Raw genomic sequence first — 23,157 nt, 5'->3', positions numbered from 1 at the left:
CCAGAGAGGGTCATTTCTCATCACTCTTGTTTGAACACCGAAGCTCATGGGTGGCATTAGGGATATTTCAGGAGAACCCCACATCAAAAACTTTCTGTTTTTCTTCTTTTAGACATGTAATAATTAAAAACACAGCTCTACATGCTGGTTTTAATGAAATCCTCCCCTTCTGGCAGGCCTACCCCAGCCAAAACCGAGCTTAAAACGAGTGGACAGTGACCCTTCAGAAGAAGGGACACTGAAAGCATTTTTGTTGTACTTGCGGGGCAAGGGGAGAAGGGACACAGGACCCGGGACCGTGTGTTGCTGGGAAGCATGACGACACCCAGGGAAGGAAGGGAACGCTCTCAGCCTTCTGGCCTAAATTATCTGCTAACACAAATAATCAAGTTCCAGGGACCACACTGCTCTGGCGCCACTAAAACAAGGAGGGGGCCGGGCCCCAGCGATGCACAGCGAGCAGGTGGCAGCCGCAGCCTGACCCGTGCAGGATATTCCAGCGCGATACACAGAGCCCTGATGCTCTCCGAGGAAGCCAGCACCGCTTCCAGTATCGTGGGAAGTTTTTAATGGCTCGCTCAAGGCGAGGCCTCCGAGATGTTTATATTAATACTTACATGTTGGATAGCCGCTCATTTGGTCTCAGCTGGAAAGCCGTCCAAGCAGCTGAGAAACATCTGGCTGCTAACCTTGGACAACGGCTAATCTGGTAGCCCAGGGATTTAAGAGGTCTCTTTGGAGGGACAGAAGTTTGGCAGATACCTCACCGAGATCCCTGTTCTGCTACGGCTGTTTCCCAAGTCCTGCTGACTGCTCAGGGATGACACATGGAGCTGATGTACACCCCGACCCCACTTACACAGCATCCTAGTCAGAGCGATCACAAAAAAGCTGTATTTAAGACATTACTCCCAATTTCCAGGAATACTGAAGGTGTGTGACTGTGTGTGCTCCCCCCACCTCGAGGGGAGCAAAAGCAGCTGTTTGCCAGCACACAGAACACCGATCTCTCCATAACCCTGCCCTACGCTGTGTGTGTGCAGGATCAGCGCCACCAGCCCTCCAGCCTCTGCTCCAGCTTCCCTCTGCCTGCACTTAGAACCAAGTAAGCACAAGACTGCCCCAAAAAGCCTCTGCTACAAGGCAAACAAAAATCCTGTTCTCCATATATCTGGAGACTTCTACCGGGCCAATTATTAATACGTGGTTTTAAAGCAGCTCTATAAGAGGAGCAAGTAGAATGGAAAATGGACTCATTTCTGATGGAGATGACTCAAAAGCTTGCTTCCCTTTTCTTTCCCAAACTCCTGTACTTTTTTTGTTTGTTTTGGGTTTTTTTCCAAAAGAAACTTCAACTTTGGCTATCCTAAAACATTCTTTGGTGAGTGAAGAGCTAATGAAATAAGCTAAAGTAAAAGAATAGATATTGAGCAATAGAGCGGGAGAAGGACTTGTAGACAGACCATTTGACATTTATTCTCCCCTCCTATTATCCATTAAGGTACCGCAGGGCTTTCTAGACACATTAGGGCAAAGCCACCAACAATCTGGCTCGAGAGGCAGAAAATCAGGACAGGACCCACATTTCTGGAAACCCTCTGTAGGCTTTATTTAAAAGGAGATAAGGATGAAAAGGTGACAAGATGCTTGACAGATGTAAGATGATGAGAATCTAGCTCATCTCCTTATCTTCCACAACGTCTCCTGCTTTTTTGTTACAACGAAGTATGGGTGACATTGGGGAAAATGTAAAGGCACAAAAGCACCAAGGACGTAGCACCAAGAGAGGACTAGAAAGAAGATGCTCAATAAGGGCTAAAAAGGTCTGTCCCAGCAGAAGCTGAGTGTGCTGCCTCTGGTCCAGCAAAGCACTTAAGCATGTGCCTAACTTAAGTTTTACTTCACTGGGGCTCTTCACAGGCTTAGAAGTTAAGCACATTCTTCAGCAATCTGCTACAGACTGGACAAACAAGTAGCTATTAAAGGACCTGAATCTTAGTCAACAGCAAGGTTAGCGTGCTTTGGAAAGCACCCTAGCCAAAGATTAACACAATATTGCAATTTCCACTGATTTAGGAACACTCTAAGCCATCAGGAAAAGCTTCTTAAATATAAAATAACACACAACAAAGTTTAGATATTAATAATATCACTATCACATTCTCTTCACCTTCTTTGAGCTCCAGGTAGGTAGAGCTCGAAGCAGAGCTCTATCATTACCTACAGATACATGCAGAACTGGAACTCCCTTGTTTCAGTGTAAGCTGGTGCCAGCTTGAAAAACACCACTGAATTCCCTGTGCTGTTTCTTGATGTAGGAAATGCTGTCCTGTAGGTAGAGCACCGACCTCAAATGCCTAACGGCCAATTCCCACAAACAGCAAGGTAAGCCACAAATAGCTCCTCCAACTCCTGCAGCATACCACAAAGGCTGATATTTGGCATACGAGCATGTCCCACTGCATATCTCTGTTGGGTTTGTTTCCCTCATTGGAACTGGCATAACTTAACACTGTCTCTCCACACTGCATCTGTGGCAGTGCCACAGGGAGCTCCAGCATCATGGCTCTGAAGCAGCTCTAAGACAAACAGCCTGGAGCAGCCAGGCTCTTTGCCCAGGACCCATGGGCATAGTGGCTGCTCCTCCTGCTCTGCTCTGACCCACTCCAGGGACACAGCAGCAGATGGCACCTTTTGGCTTAAAAATTAGTTCTCTAATGGTAGTGGAAGAAAATTAATAAGTCCGAAGCACTACAAGAAGTTGTAAGAGTACAGAAAAGGCATATTTAGGCATATATTCCCTACATATGCATACAGAGCTTAATTAAAACAAAGCCAGAAGCAAACAACAATTAGTCTTTATTAACCATTAAAATCTCACTGCAGTGCTGGCTTTCCCCCTAGCAAGTTAATGCTGTACAGTGAGAAAGTAATAATCAACAGGCTTTTAAAACTGAAATTGATTCAGGATAAATATGAAAAGTGATTCCCACAAAAGGACTTAACATTTCAATGGAGCAGCATTTGCACCTTACTCAGACCCAAGCCTTGCAAAGCTTGCTAGCTCCCTCTACTGTCTTCATACTGCAGCCAGAGTCAAAACCTTTCTCCACATCCCTGGGAAGCACTGGCAGGTGAAGGAGGGGTTTTATATCCGGCATATTTGGCGCAAGGATGGCTCTGGGACCCTCTACAGGAGGCAGGAAGGGCAGCCGCAGTGCCACCTCCTGCTCAAACCAGTCCCTGCCCCGAGCACTGCTTCAGCAGCACCTGCTCCAAGGAACAGCACTTATTTTACGGCAAATCCACTCATTTTATTTATTACCCCTTCATATCTTTCTAGTAAGAGACACTGATTCAAGACATAAACTGCAGAGCAGGGGGGATCAGCTGCCACTTTGTCTTTACACTGCCAGAGTGAAGATAAACACAGGTAAGACATGTTTTTGTTTCCCCACCTTATTTCTGAAGCCCAACCAACCAGGCTGCGGGATGACAGGTCTCTTCCACTACGTAGTTTGTAGGTCACATAAAATGACAAAACTACAACGTGTAGATTCAACGCAGCTGACTCTTGGGGCTCTCCATACCACTCCTACTTGGTTGAGAGTGAACACAGCACTGGAGCATTGACATGTCCAAGGAGTGCAACTCCCAGGAGGGAAAACTCACAGTAAACCCCTCTGTGATCTTCAGGTGCCACCTCACTTCATATGGCAAATGTTAACATCACATGCCTCTTGCCAGCATAGCCCAGGTCAGAGTGGAATGCTCTAACGTGTACAACTTGCAGAGCAAATGGGACAGTTTCAAGGTTTTAAAACTGTTACTTGAGGTACGAAGGTCAGGGGAGGCCCCAAACATGCACCAACCAACTCCAAAACAGGGCAAGGGCACTTAGAACAGCTCTGAAAAACAGAGATAATCGAGCAGCATGCTATAATTATCGAGCATTGTTCCAATTCCCGTTTAACATCTTCACATACCAAGCTATTTTAAATAAACACCCACACATGACGCTGACAAAGTATTAGTCTTCATAGATACCCTCCGAGCTACCAAAGGACTGAGCAGCATTCCAGGCTAGAAGCCAGCAGCAAGTTTCACAAAGTTTCATAAAAGATCATTCCCTTTCTCATTCCTAACCCAGGAAGAGCCTTGTTTCACCACAACACCCAAGTGAACGCACGAGTACCTTCTGGCAATCCTCCGAAGCGGAGATGCTTTACACTTGGCAAAGGCTGAAATCTCACAGCCCCGTTTCGTATCCAGATTTGGAGAGGTCAGCTTTTTACACTTCGCTACTTGAGGGAAAACAGGTAAAGTTTCAGGACGTGAAGTTCTGCTTGAACTTGACAGCGTTAACATGCAACTGTGCGGGGATTTGATTTCCTCAGGACTACAGCACATAAAGGTCACTGCAATGACACAGCACCTTCAGGCAGCACATCTACCTAGAAATTCACTTCAGCAGTTCCTCAGCATCACGTAATGTTACCAACTGCCAAGCCTATGGGAGTTTGAGGTTTAACCTAAAACTAAAGATTCTCCTTGGCACAGCAGCAGCAGCTGGATAAAGACAATTGCCTTTTACCACCAGTTTACATACTGTTAGCTAAACGTGATCTGTAGGAAGATACTTCCAACAAATCAAGAATTCCATAAGGGATCAAAATTCTAAACATAAATACAATTAAAGCCTTCTAATATTAATGCACACTTTTTATTATATTAAAATCAGGCAATGGTCTGATACAATAAAAAGGCTGCTTATGGAATACTGTTATGTTAAACTTTAATTACAGAGGATGTTAAATCCTTACAACTAATATTTTCCTCAAAAGAGTTAATGGAAACATCAATTGTTCATTGACTTGATAGCTGCTGCTTTAAAATGTGTTCATTTTTACTCTTTTCCTTTTTTTTTTTTCTCCTTTTTTTTTTTCTTTTCTTTTTTTACACAAACACTGAATTTGTTCATAAAACTCAGGACACACTAGGTTGGTTGTATGTAAGCTTGCATCCACATTTCAGCAGTTAGTGGTCCAAAACAGTAAACCAGAAAAGGCAGTGATTTGCCAGGATGCAAAGCCAATCAAGGTCCTCAATCTGCTGTACGCACCAAAATCTTCACTGAGGAGATTTCTCTTCTAAGACTTACAGAATCCTAACGAAATCTACCACACTTATTTGATTTGTCTGTAGTCGTCACATCTTTAGAAGGGCCAAACGTTAAGTGCAACATTTTGTTAATTAACATTCTTGGGTCAATCCAAAGCACCAAAATACAACTATTTGAGCTGGAGTGTGTGTTCAGAATCTCTGTATGCAGGGTTTCCCCATAACAGTTTGGCAGCAGCAGAAGGTTTCAGCAATCCTGGTAAATTACTGCTCTTTTCACCACGTCAAAAGCCTGTCTAATAACATCAGCCGTGGCCAGCTTGGCGGTGTGGCAGCAGTGCTGGAGGGACAGGGGAAATCCAAGTTTGCGAGCAGAATAGATACTCTTGTTTCCCAGGCTGGTGAAGACTAAATTTGTTGCAAAACCAAAATGATAAGCAGGAGGGAACAGGTCAAGTTATTGCCCCAACACTTACCCCTGCTGGCCAGGGGTGAGAAGAGTCACAAAGAGGGGCAAAAAGAAAGCAGCATCCCCACTAAAAAGAGGGGAAGAGGGAAGAGATTAAAAGAACCCTGAATCCCTCACCCAAAGCCCACATCACTGGTGAGGGGGACCAGGAAGAGAAATACAATCTATGCCTTGGCCAAAGGGAAGAAGGATGCTTGCCCCAGATCAGGGCATTTTAAAAAAAAACAATAAAAAACCCAAAAACGACCACAGTCACATTCAGCCTTTACTAGAGATAGCACAAAGGGAGGGATGACTGAGGTTAGCACACATCCCCATTAGTAGTCCATAAAGCCCAGTGTAGTACTGGAAGCAAAAACCTTTGTGTCTACTCTAATAAATAGCCCTGAGCTTCGACTCTATTGCAAAAGACAGAAAAAAACCCAAACCCCAGGCCAGACACACAGCAAGGTGATTGTGGGATGGATGCTTTCACAGTTACGTTAGATGTGCCACACTGGTCTTGACAGTAATAAATTTAAATAGACTTTTCCTGATACCAGAAGTTCAGCTATGTGGACAGTGGTTACACGACAGGATTATTTGTTATAGCACAACTTATATTTCAAATGAAAAACCAAAACAACCAAAAAAAACCCAAAAAAACCCCAAAAAATTAGTATCATTTACAGTATCTCATGAAAAAACTTCCTTTGAATGGGAACTTCCTTTCCAGTATTCTGAGGTCTACAAGATGCATCTAGAAAATTTACTACTGTGGAAAATGAAGACAGCTTAAATTGAATAAGGGGGGCATGGTTTTGTTTTTGTTTTGTTTTTAATTAATTGCTGTAACATTGTCCTTCAGGTGGCTGAGGAAGTTTCATATTTTCTTTAGACATCATTAGACGCCGAAGCTCTTGCAGAACAACTTTGATACTATAAGAATTCTGCCATTTTGCTAGGACTGATATGGCTCTGGGGTCCACCTAAAATAGACAAAAAGATCATTCCTGTCAGAATCGATATGTTTGATACACTTAAAACCCCCCCATACCCTCCAACTAAAGAGGCTGTAAGAAGTCTGAGTGGGAGAAACCAAAGCAAGCAGAAGCAAGCAAGCAGTTTCCTAAAAGCACAATAAATCCCCACACGATGCAACTACTTGTGAGTTGCAAAAGGGCAGGAAAAGTCAATTCCACATTTTGATTTCAGAACACACTTGGCGTGTCCACTTCCCTCCTACCCCCTTTTCCTTCTCCTCAAGGCAAACGGCACCAGCAAGCAGTAGACAGCTAAGCAAGTTGCAAGTATAAAACAAAGCATTAATTGGAAGCTGCACATGAAAACCATGTTAAAATGAATAAAACCAAAAAACTTACCACTCCATTAGAACTATTTACTCCATTCATATTAATTTTTGTTACAAATCTTACAAATGGAGGTGCTTCTGGATACTTAGGCCCACATTCTATTTTAAGGCTGTATATTCTGTTTTCATAAATTGTCTGAGGGGAGAAGAAAGGGAGGAAAACAATTACATCAGGCAGTTCAGTAAGCATTTGGTTAAAACAGTGGTTACTTTAGGGACGTGTAAACTACTAAACATGAGGGCAGCCACTTATATACTGTGCTGCCTACCTCTGGTTTGGGTTCATTTTCTAATATTCAGAGTATCAAATGCTCCCTCTTCAGGGTAATAAATTCTACTGGCCTTTTAAGCATGGAATTTTCATATAAGGAATGAAACTGGCATTGCTTCCCATTCACCAGCTGAAGTGATTTTTTTAATCATCATATATAGCTCAGATACCTACTTTTCAGCTAATCCTTATAAAGCAGCTTTGTTTTACCACTTCACTAACCAGACTCTCTTCCTTGGAATTGAAGCCACAGCTTTAACTGCTTAAAGCAAGCCTGCCCTAGAACTGCACTTGAAAAATACCTCCTTGGTCATAAACCAATGTGCTGGTTCTCAGAAAGGGGAATGCTCTGAGATTCAACCCATTGCAAGTACAGCCCGATCCCAAACAGCATTATCACTGTCTCCACAGCAGTAACGCTGTTATACTTCACAGCTAATAGAAATCCTGGATCACGAGTTCTTAACTAACCAATCAATGGATATAGATGAGAGACTAAAAGGCTACACTGAATCTTCAATATTTAAAATTCATTAAGAGAAACAACAGTTAAGGTTATTCTGCATTCTGAGAGTAACTCTTCTCGATGTGCTGAGCCAGTGCAGCCTGGCACAGAGCTCCAGCTAAGCTGGGCAATGCAGGCAGCTGGCAGAAGTATACAGCAGCAAAAGGATCATCATGGGGAAGTTTAGGCACACAAGATCTCCAGATTTAGAGCTTCTGACACAATTTGCTGCACCCTCAACACTGTAATGAACATTAAACTCGTAAGGCAGTGACCACAACCAAAAATCCAGAACGCGTGAGTGCAGAAGCCCAGAAGCAGCTCCTGCTCAGCTGTGGCAGCAGAGCACAACACTCCACCAGGATCTTAAGAACAATATATAACCCCCTGAAATCCCTTTCAGGGCCTGTTACACCCCTGAACATCTTAATATTTCCCTTATTAATGAGCTTTTGATGCAAACCACTACCAAAAATGTAAGAACTGACTTCCTGACTCAGCTGCTTCTTGTGTGCAGACGAAGGGTCTTTAAACCAGCACTGGCCAGTGCTGGCTGGCACCAGTACCTCTTGGTCACCCCTCCAGCACCTCTGCCAGACAGCCTTCCAGATGCCCAGCCAGGGCAGTGACAAACTGAGTGCTGTGACAAAGTTTTGGGGAGAAAAGTTATGTCAGCTCTGCTCGGCCTGCCCAGGTCTGCTGAGCCCCTGAATGTGCCTTGTCCACAGAGCAACTACAGCCCAGAGGTTCATGCAGGTTTTTAGGGTCTTTGCAAATAACCACACCACATGAAGACTAGTGAATGGAAACCCTTGCCTGTGCACATGTCCATTGCCAATATAAAATATGTGCAGATAAAGCTGAAGTTTTGACAGTAACACTGTTTTAAAATAGCTTGTATAAACACGATGAATCACTGGCTGTGAAACTATCCGCACAAAGTCTGGGAAGGAGAAGGATGCTTCCATGTATGGTAGCAGGGACATGCAGAGCAGCAGCGCGTATCTAACTCTGCACCACGGTTCATTTTTCCCTCCGGGATGCCCATGACAAGATTCCTCCACCTGCTTCACGCGTGACTGCTTTTTACCCAGAAGGAAATAGGATTTTCATTTTTATTTCCCCATTGCCAGTATTCTCACGTCCTAGCAAGAAAAAAAATGGTAATAACATAACCAAGTATGAACAGTACTGAAAGCAGGACAGCCACTTATCAAACAAGAATGACTCAAAGTTCCCAGAATCTCTCCCAGTACAGACCATTGCCTTCAAGCAATAAGAAAGCATGATGCTTTGGGAAAAAAATCTATGTTCTAAAGTGTGTCAGAAGGGCAAAAGAGGCACAGCTGAACCATCTTCCGTGGTAGTCCTCTAGCCTTGGTTGGCAGTATGACATGAACTACACATTTCTATCACTGCTGGTTAAGTCAGCACATGTCTGTTTGCACACTGCAGTTTCTATTTAATTTTCTAAATTGGATTTCAAGGTTGCTTAAATTCTCCATGAAGTGTATGCACACAGCGAGCTTTCTTCACAGTCTTACTGCAGGCTCATTAACACTCAATTAATGTTCTAAAATCAAATGCTGTTCTAGAAAATTATTTGGGCATACTATAAACACATGAAATGATCGCAAATGGGGAGATGTTAACAATGGCAGACAAAAAAGTAAACAACACTTCTGGATGGAAATACTGCACATGTAATGCCATTATAATACAAATTCTTGTACAACCTCATGGTGTGTCACAAAAGGCAAGTGACAGAAGGGAAACACACAGGGCAGTAGCATGGCTAAAGATCTGTAAAGGTTTCCATTTAATAGACAGAGAACACTGGAATTATTGAGAAGTGAAACTGAGGCCAGATGTAGAAGACAACATCTACTATTGCAGGAAGGAGAATCAGCTACTTGCACTACATGGCAAGGATATTAAGGACACAGAACAGAGACATGTGGTGAAACTGGAGACAACAGGCAAGTTTTGGGTTTAGAATACATGCATACGTACAAGGCACAATTAAGTCCTCAAGTTCACTACCAGAGTGGAGACCCACAGTTTAGCAGGGTTTGAGGGGAGAAGAGAGTGAGAATTCAACAATACCACCACAAAGACGAGTAGCATTGTAAGAAGCTACTTTGGGAAAGAACATTCAGAGAAGAAATTAAATTCATAAAAATTTGAGTTTCCCAAGTTAGCTGAAACTCTACAAGAGCAAGTCAGTACTGCTGCAATAAAAACCAACCCATAAACTCAACAAGAAACAGCAGAAAGACTAGCAGTACTGGACAAAACATCCACGTTTTACCTACATTAGCTCCATATGTAATCTCACTAGCCGAAGGATTTTAAACCTTGCGTATTCAAGAGTACAGGATAATAGAATCCTGGAATCTCAAAAGTTATGTCTTAATGAATCTGTAAATATAAAGCAGACATGTAACAGAACTAACCAGAGAAAGGCACTAAAAATATTCCAAATTAAAAGCAAAAGACACATAGATACATGAATCCCATTATTATATGGAACTTGAACCTTCAACATAAATCACTTGCTAAAGTGTTTTTTCACTCATTTATGTTTTGCTTTCCACTTCAGTGGTTAGATTAAGAGAAGAAAGCGGAGAAGAAAAATAAAAGTAACAGTATCATTTTCATATTTAAGCAGGTAACTTACTCTTGGAGGTCCAATAATCATTCCTGTCCATCTTGTAAGTGTCATGTCTTCGTCGTCTTCAAGGCCCCAGCTAACTGTTCCATCACCTACTCCTTTCTGACCTTCTTCAAGTTCTTCCAACAGACGAAAATTACGAGGAACTTTTACTCCTGAAAAAAACATCCCAAAAATATTTTGAGTTGAGAAATTTAGTAAAGAAATAAACCCAAAGTAATTGCGCTGGTACTTTTGCTCATGCTACAGACAACATTTTGGGTAAATCCATAAAAATATCACCTGTTTTTGAATGACAACATTTCAACACTATGAAAAGGATACCCCTATATTTAGCTTGGATTTTACAAGCAAAATCAAGGTATCCACAATTACTCATGCTAGAAGGATGACAGGCTAGGTATTGGGGCAGGCAGTAAAATGACAGGAAATCTCTGTCCATTCAGAGATACACAGTATTATGGAGCTCTAATTAGCACTTGTCTGTATGATTTATAGTAAAAATTTAGAAGATTCTACAAAATTAGAGGCTTGACAGCACTCAACTTACTCAGAGCTTTTAAAAATACCATTCAAATGTTAAAAATATCATTCAAGGCAAATAAAACTCATAACAGTAGGTTAATCTGAAGTTAATTTAAGTGGGCTTTGTCAGCAGCAATAGCATCCTTTGTACTCATGACCTCCACCACCAAGGAATTTCCGCACTTAGATGTTGGCACATTTATCCTCAAAACACACAGCAGAACAGGGAAATTTTCTTATCTCTATTACATGAATGGAAAACAATGGCATAGAGAGCTTATGTGACATATCCAAGCTCACACACCGAGTCTGTGGCAAAAAAGGGTCTTGAACCCAGGCCAGAGGGCACTTAATTACTCATTCTTCTTCAAGGTATCTGTAGCTCAGTCATCACAAAACATAAATGCAGCCTACCACCACTTCTCTTTTGTATTGGGTTTGTGTGGTAAGGTTTTGGTAGCAGGTGGGGCTAGAGGGGTGGCTTCTGTGAGAAGAAAGCCACCCCTGTGTCCAAAAGAAGCTTCCCCTGCGCCTGACAGGGCTAATGCCAGCTGGCTCCAAGACAGACCTGCTGCTGGCTAAGGCTGAGCCCATCAGCAACGGTGGTAGTGCCTCTGGGATAGTTAAGAAGGCATAAAAACCCACCTGTGTAACACCAACAGCAGAGAGGAGTGAGAATATGTGAGAGACAAGTCTGCAGACCCCAAGGTCAGTGAAGGAGGGAAGGGGTGCTCCAGGCACTGGAGCAGATTCCCCTGCGGGCCGTGGTGCAGAGCACGGTGAGGCAGGCTGTGCCCTGCAGCCCATGGAGGTCCATGTGGAGCAGATCTCCACTGGCAGCCCAGGGAGTGGGCTCCTGGCAGGAGCTGTGGCCCTGTGGGGAGACGAGCCCATGCTGGAGCAGTTTTGCTGCAGGACTTGCGACCTCATGGGGGACCCACGCTGGAGCAGCCTGTTCCTGAAGGACCTCACCCCATGGAATGCAGTCCTTGATAGACACACCTAACATGGTCTAGTGTGAGGCATCCCTACCCATGGCAGGGGGTTGGAACTAGATGATCTTAAGGTCCCTTCCAACCCAAACCATTCTGTGATTGTATGTTCAAGACTATCCCAAGGAAGCATGATTCAGTAACACAGCTGTATGAAGAGAAACCTGGAGTCAGAAAAGTGGCACCAGAAGAAGCCAGACCTGCACTGGCTATACCAAACCACACGTGTGGGGGCTGCAGAGCACGAATCAAACACAACTCCATGCCAAACGTGCATCTTCAACTCCCAGCGAGACCGTGCTGTTACCATGGCTGCTGAGTAATACCAATCTTTGGCTGCAAAAGGAAATGAGTCAGTTGGGGCTGGTGAAGCCATCCCCATAAGATTAACCAAGCCCCAAACCATCAGTGGTAAGAAGACCTCTTGGGAACCACTGTTGCTTCCCCTGCACAAAAAGCTCCAGCATCTCCCCTCTCAGTAAGTCTTAAAAGTATGCAGTGTGTATTTTGTGTACCTTGGGCACATGAAGGTTCAAGTATGCAGTTCATACCTGAACCATGATTAGTCACCCCATTTTCAACTACATTCCTAAAGCTCTCCATGCTGTAGCTAGGGGAAACAGAGAAGAGAGCAGTCTACCTCCAACACAGGGGATAAGAGAGCTGGGGGACAAGAGAAACAGATGGAGCACGAGATGAAGGACAAGGCGCCACCTTTACTTACACACACAACCTATTTCACTACTGCAGCAGTGGCTGCATGGGAACGCTGGTGATGGGGAATGACTCACGGCTGCGATGCCTGGAGCTGCTGTCTGGGTTTCAGCCCTGCCTGCTGGCGCCCAGGGAAAGAAACAGCCAGCAAAGGAGGACAAAGAAGAAACAAAAGGTCCTTTTGGAGGGTGAACTCCACCCTTGCGTCTGACACAGAGCTCTTCAACAATGCAGGTGGTGCCGCAGAGGAAACCGTTGGTGGTTATTATTAGAAACCCGACCTGAGCCTCTCCCCACTCACAGAAGCAATAAGCTGAAGCCAGCAGAAGACCTGCCTTGGATGTGTTGCGTTGATAAAAAATACTCTCTGTGGACCACATCGTGATGCTTAACAAACATCCTCTCAGTCTCTGTACTTCAGCACTTGATAATACCACTCCATATTTACCAGTGGTTCAAAGATAATTTACTGATATTTACATAGACTAAAACAAACAACACAGGAGGAATCAGCTTTATGGTAAGCACACACACAGGCCACGCATTAAAGGAGGCAACAAAAACCACTGCCTGTCCACCCTCCCTCTGCACATCACACACCCTGTTCACAGAGCAAGGCAGGAATCCTGTGTGAAGAAAATTAAGTAATCATGTAATTAAAAATGACATCATCATGTATATATTCGAGAAGGCCACAACCAGGGCTGAAAGGCAGCTTTAATTGTCACATTTGCTAACCAGAGCTCAGCTTGGCTTTACAACCTTACAGGAAGAGAAGGCCACTTTATTTCTGAGCCCTCCGCAGATCCAGCTGCTCTGATTCAGCATGAATCAGAGCCATAAGAGTCAAACAGGACGGTAGAGTTCTGACAAGTCTGAGGTCTACAGAGAGCTAGCTAGTCATACCGTGCACTGGCTTCCTATCACACAGAAAACGTTAACATAAATTGCTATTAATTCCACAGCAACTGCTCACTTGTGAGCACTACAGGAGCATGAGTGGCAAAAGGAGGTGCCGAAAGGGAAATACATAATAGTCAAGATTTGATGCACTTCACAGACAATAAAATTACCATGAGAGATGACTGGTCACTTTACAACAAACCACCCTGTCCAACAGCATCCCTGCCTTCTAAAATGTTTTATCCCTTATGCTAAAGCTCAGAGGTGTAACAGAAGAGAAGCACCTCAGCCACTACAGAAGGCAAGTTCAGAGTCAAATCAACAACAGCAGTTCAGCTCCTCCCTGACACGTTCTCAGGAGATTCAACAGGAAGAAAAACACGCATCTACATATAAAAGACTATGGCCATATGATCACAAATGCTTTAAATTATTTCTGAATAACGTGCCCTTAAGGAAGGCAGAGTAAAAGACCAGATTCACCCTTCTGTCAGCCTGGAAAGACACATGAAGCCATTAAGCCAACCCCATCTCCTCTTCAGTTGCAATGGCTTGCAGCACTCATGGTCAGCTACCACATCCCACGGGGACCCCAACCTCAGAAACCACACAAGCTTTATCACTTGTGGTTGCATGCAAACGTATCATCATGATGTTCGCTCTCCGCCAAGATTCCTAGAAAGTGACCTGATCTTTTCTAGGCATACACAGTATTTGGTAAATAACTTCCATGGCTAAATCATGGCAGCTTCAGAGTTGGGAGATGTCCTGCACCAGCTGACAGAACCATGAGTCAACTACGTGTCATCCTCCCGCCCCCCAGTAAATACCTTGCATAATCTTTTCAGCGTAGCAATGGAGACCTTCAAGGCAGTAACCAAACCAACCTGTTTTTCTAAGAGTCCATTTAACACAAGAAAACCTAAATAAAGTAAGAGGCAATTAAAAAGTAATCAGTTTGTTGAAAGTATTTCATTATGCATTTTAATTTAGCCTCTGCTATGGCTCAAGAAGACTCTCAAATAGCAGTTTCCTTTGAAACAAAAATACAGTAGTATCTAGATAATTGCTTCACTTGCAGCTTGCCTGACCACAGAGAAACACTCCCAGAAATGGAACTGAAAAAGCATTTCCAAGCAAAAGGAGGTATTTACTATTAATCACAACAACAAACCTATGAAAGTTAAATGATAATTGTACTGATAAGGTAAGATCTCCAATCTTACAGGTTTGTAGCGTCTTTCTGAAAGCTCACCTTTTAGTAAAGGTGCATTTGTGAAGCCTCAACCCTGCACATTAGTTCACCAGTTAAAAAAAGTTCATGAAATATTTTTATGGAAAACTAGAGACCCAAACTAAACCAGAGCCTGAGTTTTCCAGAAAGTGAGGATGTGTACTTTACAGAGTTTAAAGCTGCAGTTAAGAAGCTGCTAGGTTTTGGGTGACATCCTCTTCAGCCTTCAGATGGAATCAGGACCTTCTGTTTTCACTTAATACCAGGCAGAGCAGTACTGATGAGCCTTCGCTACCACAACTCCTCACAACCCAGTTGCTTGCTAAGCAGTGAGCTGCAAGACAGAGACAGCAAGCTGAAATGAGGACACAAGGAGTTTGACTGTGTCTGGTCAGAATCTCCGTAAGGAAAGTTCTGCACTTGGAAAGAACAGAATTGTTCCTGGAAGACAGTTAAATGCCAACTTGGATTTTTGAAGGGCCCCAAGCACCCTCAGATTTACTTTACATTACAGCACTACTAAAGACGCACAACTGAATGTGTCTGACGATAGTTTTAAGAGTAATTTACCAGCCTGGAATTTTTCTCATCTTAAATTTACATTCATGTGAAGTACATGATATGTATTTAACAAGTTACATTCAACACTTTGTGACAGACTATACTTTTTAATCTTTCATTTTCCCCAGTTATACAGTGGAAGCAATTCCACATTCACAGAAACCTTAACAACCTGAACACAGCACAGTGAAACAAGGTGGACAACGTGCCTTTGAGAGTAGATCCTCTACTTGAAGTGTTTTCGTCAGTGTCTGCAGAACAAAAAAATACACCTCAAAAACTTCAGGAATACATTTCTCTTTCCTTTCTAAAGGCAAAATCAAGTTACAAGCATTTCTCTTCAGGACTACACGACAAATACATGGCCCAGCAAAGCTCTAAGGAGAGGAACTCTCATTTTGCTGAAGATTTCTTGACATCTTCACTTAGATGTCAAGATGTAACAGGCAACTTATCACATTGCCCTTTCAGGCCAATTTTAACTCTGCTTCTGTACTAGCTCCTAATTTACAGTAATCCAAGTGAGCCAAAATCCAATAGCTTTTAACGCCTCTGTTGCTTAATACGTTAAAGCCCCTTCCGTTGCTTGTTTTTTGTGTATTTGATATTAAGTCTTAATTACATCTTTTCCAATACATTTCTCACCTTTTTGCAGAGACTGCTACTACTGCAAATTTGATAGCTTGCCCTTGCAGCACTGCCATTGTAAAAAACCCAGTAAATCATTCCTCATTCCAGTGATATAGAAGTGATGGAATATATCAAACTGAATAAAAACTCAAACAAAAAAAGCAATTGTCACAAAAGCTTTGGGAGACAGGAACTTTAGACTTCTTGCATCATCTTTATAGTTGTGACTTCCACTCTGATAATGCAGACAGGTACCAAGTTATTTTGCAGACCCAAAATAGCTTCCTGAGCACTTCAAACAAACTGAAGTGTTTACTGTTGTGTAAGCCAGAGAACTGGTTCTGTCTTTCAACACTTTAAGCACTTTACTTGGAAAGAGATCATGTTAAAACATTTGTCTGAGGCAGACTGGCAGCATCACTGAGGTCTGAAGCCAAATACATCTTGTTAGATGCAGAAGAGTTAAAATCAGATTCATCCTGTGGCTTATATCACAGCTGAAAAGTGAAACATTACCAGCTGAGCCAGAAGTTACTCTAGAAAATAAGTCACCTTGAACTAGCATCCTGGACAAAATCTTTACGCTAAATCTCACCAGGGAAAACCCCACCATTTCCTCTTGGCATTGTGAAAAGAAACGGTGGCCAGTGATTGAGAGCCGAGCACTTTCCTCCAGCTGCCTCTTCTACCACAAAGTATTGCTAAGTTTTCTTACACTCACACCACCCACCCAGAGGTGAACGCACGAGCAGGCTCACCGTTTCCGAGATAAGCTTTGAAGTGCAAGATGCCACACTGAGAGACTAAGGCAGTGTTACCTGCTCGGTACAGTTTAACAGCAGAGCTCAGCACAGGCGGACAGAGGCAGGATGCACACTGCTGGGCTCTGCTTCTGGGCCAGGCCCAGGTCAGACCTGGGAGGAAAGCGCACAAACTCATCAGGAGGTGCAAACAGAGTAATTCCATCTTGCCTTGCAATAGATGAAAAACACTTTCACAACCTGACAATCCCGACCTTCACACACCTTATCTGCCAGTATTATATCTTCTGTGGCTCTTAGCTACTTACATATTTAATACAATAATGAATCATTTTAAGTTCTCAGCCAGAATGGTGTTTTTCAAATACATTATGTAATTTGTATCATTATACATTCAACTGAGTATCTTCTTGTAAATCTTAAACTATTTACCTTTTTATTTAATTTGCTGCATCCTTCCATTACAATACACAAAGAAGCTCTTCAATCAGCTCCTTTAGCATCTGCTATTTCCTGTGCTCTTACGGTTCATCTCATTTAAGAAGGCATAATTTATCTTCCCATTTTCTCTTCAATTACTTTTTCCCTACCCTTGAGTATTTTACTTACAGACTCAGAAAGTACTCAGTGGCTGGCAATATTTATTTTCGGATAACAGTGACTGTTGTATGCAGTGCCCTCCAAAGGAGACATCACGGTCCATTTGCAGAGGCAGGTACACCTTCCATACCCTTCAGTACACAGTTTCTTCCTCACTGTAATGTCTCATTTGCTTTTTGCAAGCATAAATTTGAGTTCACAGTAATGTTATGGGTCCCTCAGCAACTATAAATGCATACTTTTAATACACTGTACTAAAACTGATCTGTGTTCTTCTCTGTTAGGGGTATTAAGACACACATATTAGCACTATCGTGACTGTATACCCAATGAATCACCCTTCTGTAGTTCTTCACATTCCTCTGACTTTGCATAACTTACATCTGGGGAAATCATTTTATCACTCAGTTCATCCAGCCTGTTGGTAAGCACAGTCTCTACCACAGCCCTGCAACGGAGCCCCTAAACAGATCTGTGAGAGAAAAGTGGGTTAAAAGAAATTGTTAAACTTTTTCCAGGATGCAAGTTAGAGAAATAGGACTCCACAGGCCAACATGGTCAGTATTTGACCCATCATAATATCAGAGTCTGCAGGACAGCAATGAAAAGCAAGCTCCTGTAGTCTAACTGCAACACAGACTCCACGCAGCCCAGCTTCCCTGCAGGGCCACGGGGTGCATGAGCCTCTGAGGAACCTTGGATCTCTCAGCTAGATCACCTCTGGTACTCAAGCCAGCTGAGTGCTCCTGCACAACACTTCAGTCTGAAGGATGGGTAGACATACACTTACAGTTTGGGTGTTTGTAGTCTCCTGTGAAGAGCCTTATTACAATGATTAAAGTCAACCCTTTCTTTTTATCAATATATTAATTGTGTGTGCAGGAATCCCACATCATCAGCAATGCAGAATTCTCTATGTAAGTTTTGTCTGGGATAGTTAATTTTCTCCCTAGCAGCTGTGCTGTGTTTTGTCTTTAGTCTGAGAATAATGCTGATAACACACCGATGTTTTAGTTCTTGCTAAATAGCTCTTACCCTGATGAAGGGCTTTTCAGTCTCATGCTTTGCCTGTGAGGAGGGGCACAAGAAGCTGGAGGAAGCACAGCCAGGACCTGAACTAGCCAAAGGGATATTCCATACCATAGAACATCATGCTCAGTATATAAACTGGGGGGAGTTAGCCAGGAGGGGCTGACCACTGTTCAGGGACAGGCTGGGCATTGGTCAGCAGGTGTGAGCAACCATACTGTGCATCGTTGTCATTTCTTAGTTGGTTGGGTCTTTTGTTTCTCTCCCTCTCTATTTCCCTCTTCATTATTACTATTATGGTTAGTAGTAGTATATTATACTTTAATCATTAAACTGTTCTTCTATCAAACCATGGGTTTGACCTTTTTCCTGATTCTCCTCCCCATCCCACTGCTGGGGGGGCTGGGAGCGAGCAGCTGCCTGGTACTGAGCTCCCAGCTGGGGTTAAACCACCGCAAAGTGATTGATACTGCTGGACCTTGCATCATAACATTTCTTCCAGGTGAGGGTTGGTTTTTCCCCTGTTAATTATTTCTACCTGTTTATTAGATACAAATATAATGCTTTCTTGTCTGATTGCCAGGACCAGCCCTATGACTTTCTTAAGTTACAGGGACATTTATTACTACTTCTTCCTCTGGGCCAGTAGCTGCTCTTAAAGACGGACTCATTTTTCATCCTCAACCTCTGTTTAAGCTCCTTTGCTGAACTCAGGGTATCAAACATATTCAAGTGATTATTATCAACAAATATGAATAAATTAAGATTCCATGAAACAAATATTAGCAAAATCTATTTTACATCTGAGTAAAAACACTACTAAGCTACTTGCCCACAGCGAAGTGATCAGTGGTGGAGAACAAGGTGGTGTTACCTCCTGGCTCTATTTGTGTGTGCTGGGCAATGCCTTCAGTGCAGTGTCAAGAGGGAACAATACAAACTGCATTGCAGTGCCACCACCACCACAAGTAACTGGACACTACGTTCTTCTCATTATCAGGAGAATCTCCATCCTTTACTAAGGCAACAAGAAAACAGACCACTGCTGGTAAGGCAGCCCATGATTTACAGCCAGACAAGGCTCAAAGGCTTCCACCAGTGTAAGCTGCTGGTCTGTACCTGAAGGTTCTCCCAGACTGAATCTGGGGTTTACTGAAAAAGTTCAGTTACTGCAACACGTTTGTAAGTCACAACTGATTTATTCGCCACCGCCCAGCAGCAGTTAAACACTCAGGATCTCACGAGTAGCTGAAGTGCAGTGCTTGCCAAATGCCCACACCGTAGACACTAGACACCGATACCCCTACCCACATCTACCTGTCTGTGCACTGCTTCACACATCCACTAAAGAAACGAGACAGCTTTCAGAAATCCATGTAGTAGCAGGAAGCAATCCAAAAAGACACCATGTGGCTAGCAGATGATGGTTAATGACAGCTTATCACGAAGACCACTAGCTGCAAAAGGAAAGCTGTGCAGTAGGACTAGCTTTGGGCTTCACCACCACAGTCCAAGCCCCCTTCCACACATACCCCTCCATGGCCACTCAGACAATTAATTCACGAAGCTGCACTGGCTTAAAACGAAAAACACTTGCCTTGTTCCTCCAGCCAAACACAAACTGAAAAGTCAGCAGCTTGAGAGGATTATTGGGAAAGCATGGCAGCCAGAACAACGTGACACAGGAGGGGGAAGAAGGCTCCGCTACATTTGTTGTGTACTTTAATCAAGTGTTCCAACACCTCACAACCACATTACGTTCAAACACAGATCTGTAAAACGCGGTTCTCAGGACAGCACCCACTGCATATAAACTTGATTACTACAAGTTATCCGCATTGTGATGCTTATTCTTAAAAGTTGAAACTTGTCATCAATGGAGACCTATCTGTAAAAAAAGAACTGCAAATATCTGTTTTATCTGCAAGAGGAATCTGCTGGTGATCTCAAACTTGAGAGGAAGCAATTTTAACACAAGTATTACAGTGGCACATTGGAAACCCCATATGGGACTCATGAAAACAGGAAAATGAAACAGGCTAAACAGAAGCGAAACTAATTTATTCGATCTAAGTTCATTAAAGAATGTCAGCCAAAAAAACCCTACTCCAAATGTAGTTGCAGTATTTCTGCTTAATGTGTGATGCTAAGTGCAAAGGCAGGATTTGTTTAACTACTCAAAGCGGGCGAGGAGCAATTTTAAAGGCAAAAAAGAACATATTGACTACTGGAAGCACATGCATCCTGACAAGGAAGTTCCATCCCTCTGATGTAACAGGAAGATATTATTAGTGAATGAGGATTTTAAAGGCGCTGATTTCACGCACATAAGTCAGGGCTCAGCGACCACCGCGGCTGCGGACCCGGGGCCCAGCTCCGAGCACACGGAGCTCACCCGCAGAAGAGGAGCCAGCCTCGCGGCCCTGCGGGGCCGAGCCCGGGCACAAGCCGCCGCGCCGGGCGCGCTCCACGGCTCACAGCGCCCAGGCCCGAACCGCAGGGCCGGGCCGAGGGCTGCGGGCCCGGGCGGGGGGTCCCGGCTCCGCCGGAGGGCCCAGCGCCGCTTCCCGCAGACAGCGCACGGGGCGCCGGGGCACGCTTTCCGCCGGGCCGGGCCGGCTCCACCCGCCCCTCCCGGTCCCGGACCAGGCTCGCCCCGCCGGGGCCGCTCCCACCGCGAGGCCTCGGCAGCCCCCAGGGAGGCGCCGGCCGGGCCCGCCCGGGCGCCGCGGGTTAGGAGCGGGGCCGGACCCCCCCACCGCGGCCAGGCACCAAGCCCCCTGCGCGCCGCGCCCCTCAGGCCGGCCCCGCCGCCGCCGCCCCTTCCCCCGCGGCCGCCGCCCTCGCCCCTTCCCCGGGCGCCTCCCGGCCTAGCGGCCGCCGCCGCCCCTCCGGCCCCGACAAGCCCAGCCGGGCCGCCCGCAGCCCGCCGCCCGCCCGGCCCGCGGCTGCCGCGCGGTGAGGAGCGGCCCCGGGCGGTCCCCCCAGCCCGCGGCCCCGCGGCCCCGCCGCCCGCTCACCCGCACCCGTGGTGGCCGCCATCTTGCGCCGCTGCCGCCGGAGCCCCGCCCCCTCCCACACGTCAGCGCAACGCGGGAAGTGCGGCTCTGAGGGCGCGGCGCGGGCGGGCGCGCTAAGGGGAGGCCGCGGCGGGGCGGGGCTAGACGGCTGCAAGGAGAGCTCTGTGGTGCACGCAGGGAGCTTGCAGAGCTCCGATGCGCGGGCGGGCGGGCTCCCCGGGATCGGAGGGGGCTGGCAGCGGGGGGTACCTCTGCCCGCTCCAGCGGGAAACCCTGGGGAAAGGAACCCCAGCGAGCCCCCCAGGGAGCTCTGAAGCACCAGTGCGCTCAAGCATTGAACAGCCCATAAAACTCACATGCAATTAATATGAATAATTGGCAAGCTGTTCTCATTACAGCCGGAGCACAGCAGCATTAGCTCTCCTACTGCTTTCAGATATTCATAGTCGCTTTGTAATGCTCTGATGTTGCTTGTGCGTTTGCATCAGAACCTCGCCCTGTGATGCTCAGCAAAGGGAGGCCGCGGACACAGCCCTGCGCAGAGCAGAGCAGTTCAGTTACTGCCCTCCAACAGTGCAGACATGCACCAGCCTCCACTGCGGCAGCCCCTGCTCGGCCCTGGGCTGCGAGGTCAGGGCTGCAGCACGGGGGGCACGTCCAGGGCACAGCACAGCAGCTCCCTGTGCAATGGGGGGCACGGACACAACCACACATTCTGCCTCCTTGTGCTCCAGGAGGTGGCTGCTGGCTCATACACAGCAATGAAAGACACCTTCAGGCCTAAAATAAGACAATATGAATCCAGAAGAGACATCAGGAACATCAGTAAGAGGTACAACGCCGTGTTTTAATCAGCAGCACATGTTCCACTTTCTCCAGTTAAAACAGTAATAACAGAGAAAAAAAAAAAAAGGAGGAAAATGAATTCTGCTTTGTCTTGCAACACCTATTCCAAAAAATGTGCCCCAAGACATCATAACAATTACAAAGCAAAATGTTTTGCAGACCCAAGCATTTTAAGCCATTTACTCAGTTAAGCCAACTTTAACACACACAGCTTTTAGCAGCAAACAGAGGTAAAGTACTGGTTGTATCAAGTATTCTTTGAAGCTACTTTAAAACAGCAATGTCTGCCTTTCTGGTTGGATTTTATTCCATTCAGTTCCCATACTGCCTTTCAGACGGGGCTGAGCGCGGCAGTAGGAGACAAGAACAGAGCAGCTAGGTGGCATCCGAGCTCACCAAACCTGGCCGGGAGATGAGGAACCAGCACCAGCAGAGGCCCTGCTGCTGCCGTGGCCGAGCACAGCACCATAGAGATGGACAGAGATATTTGGTATCAAGCAGACGGAGACCCTCTTGCTCCAGATGGATGATCAGTAGCTTTGTGGGGCGAGGTGGGTGACTGGTTTAACCCCCTACCAACCACAGCTCCCCTTCCACTTACACCTGCTGCTAGTCAAGTTCCAGGAGGATTACAGACAAACATTGCATCTGAGCCAAAACCTCCAGATTTAGCCCTATCTCATGTAGGCAAGTCTGATGCCTGTTGTTAGATGCACAGCTATTCACACAAGACAAGCCCTTGAGTTGTTTTTAAACCCTTTTTAAAATAGCACAGGACAAACCCACGCCAGACGCACTTCCATCCACAGCATGGTCCTCAGGCTGGCGCCATACCCCCTTTCCTCACATGGTGGCTGCCTCACGTTTGTTCAGCAAATGCTGTCTCAGAGCAGGGCTTCTTGTTGGTCCCCAGCACTGCACGGAGGCAGCAGACAGGTCAAGGCTGCAGAC

The 23,157-nt window shown here is 45.2% G+C and overlaps 1 protein-coding gene across 5 annotated transcripts; it reads right to left on the bottom strand.

Annotated features, from left to right (window-relative positions):
* Positions 1-4,675: 4,675 nt before the first annotated feature.
* On the bottom strand, positions 4,676-21,434 carry LOC115615126 (ubiquitin-conjugating enzyme E2 variant 1). 5 transcript variants are annotated; one of them, XM_030502901.1, is made up of 4 exons: positions 21,361-21,434; positions 10,398-10,546; positions 6,952-7,077; positions 4,676-6,558 (listed from the first exon to the last, which is right to left on the bottom strand). In XM_030502901.1, the coding sequence occupies exons 1-4, from the start codon at positions 21,380-21,382 to the stop codon at positions 6,412-6,414; spliced, it is 444 nt and encodes a 147-aa protein (XP_030358761.1). In that variant the 5' UTR covers positions 21,383-21,434; the 3' UTR covers positions 4,676-6,411. The 5 variants fall into 5 exon arrangements, with proteins under 5 accessions (XP_030358761.1, XP_030358762.1, XP_030358760.1 ...); XM_030502902.1 differs by having other exon boundaries at positions 21,367-21,434; XM_030502900.1 differs by lacking the exon at positions 21,361-21,434 and adding an exon at positions 20,566-20,718.
* Positions 21,435-23,157: the final 1,723 nt, after the last annotated feature.

This window comes from Strigops habroptila, chromosome 13 (genome assembly GCF_004027225.2).
Source record: "Strigops habroptila isolate Jane chromosome 13, bStrHab1.2.pri, whole genome shotgun sequence".
Taxonomy (NCBI): Eukaryota; Metazoa; Chordata; class Aves; order Psittaciformes; family Psittacidae; genus Strigops; species Strigops habroptila.
This window is presented reverse-complemented; position numbering and strand designations above follow the sequence as displayed.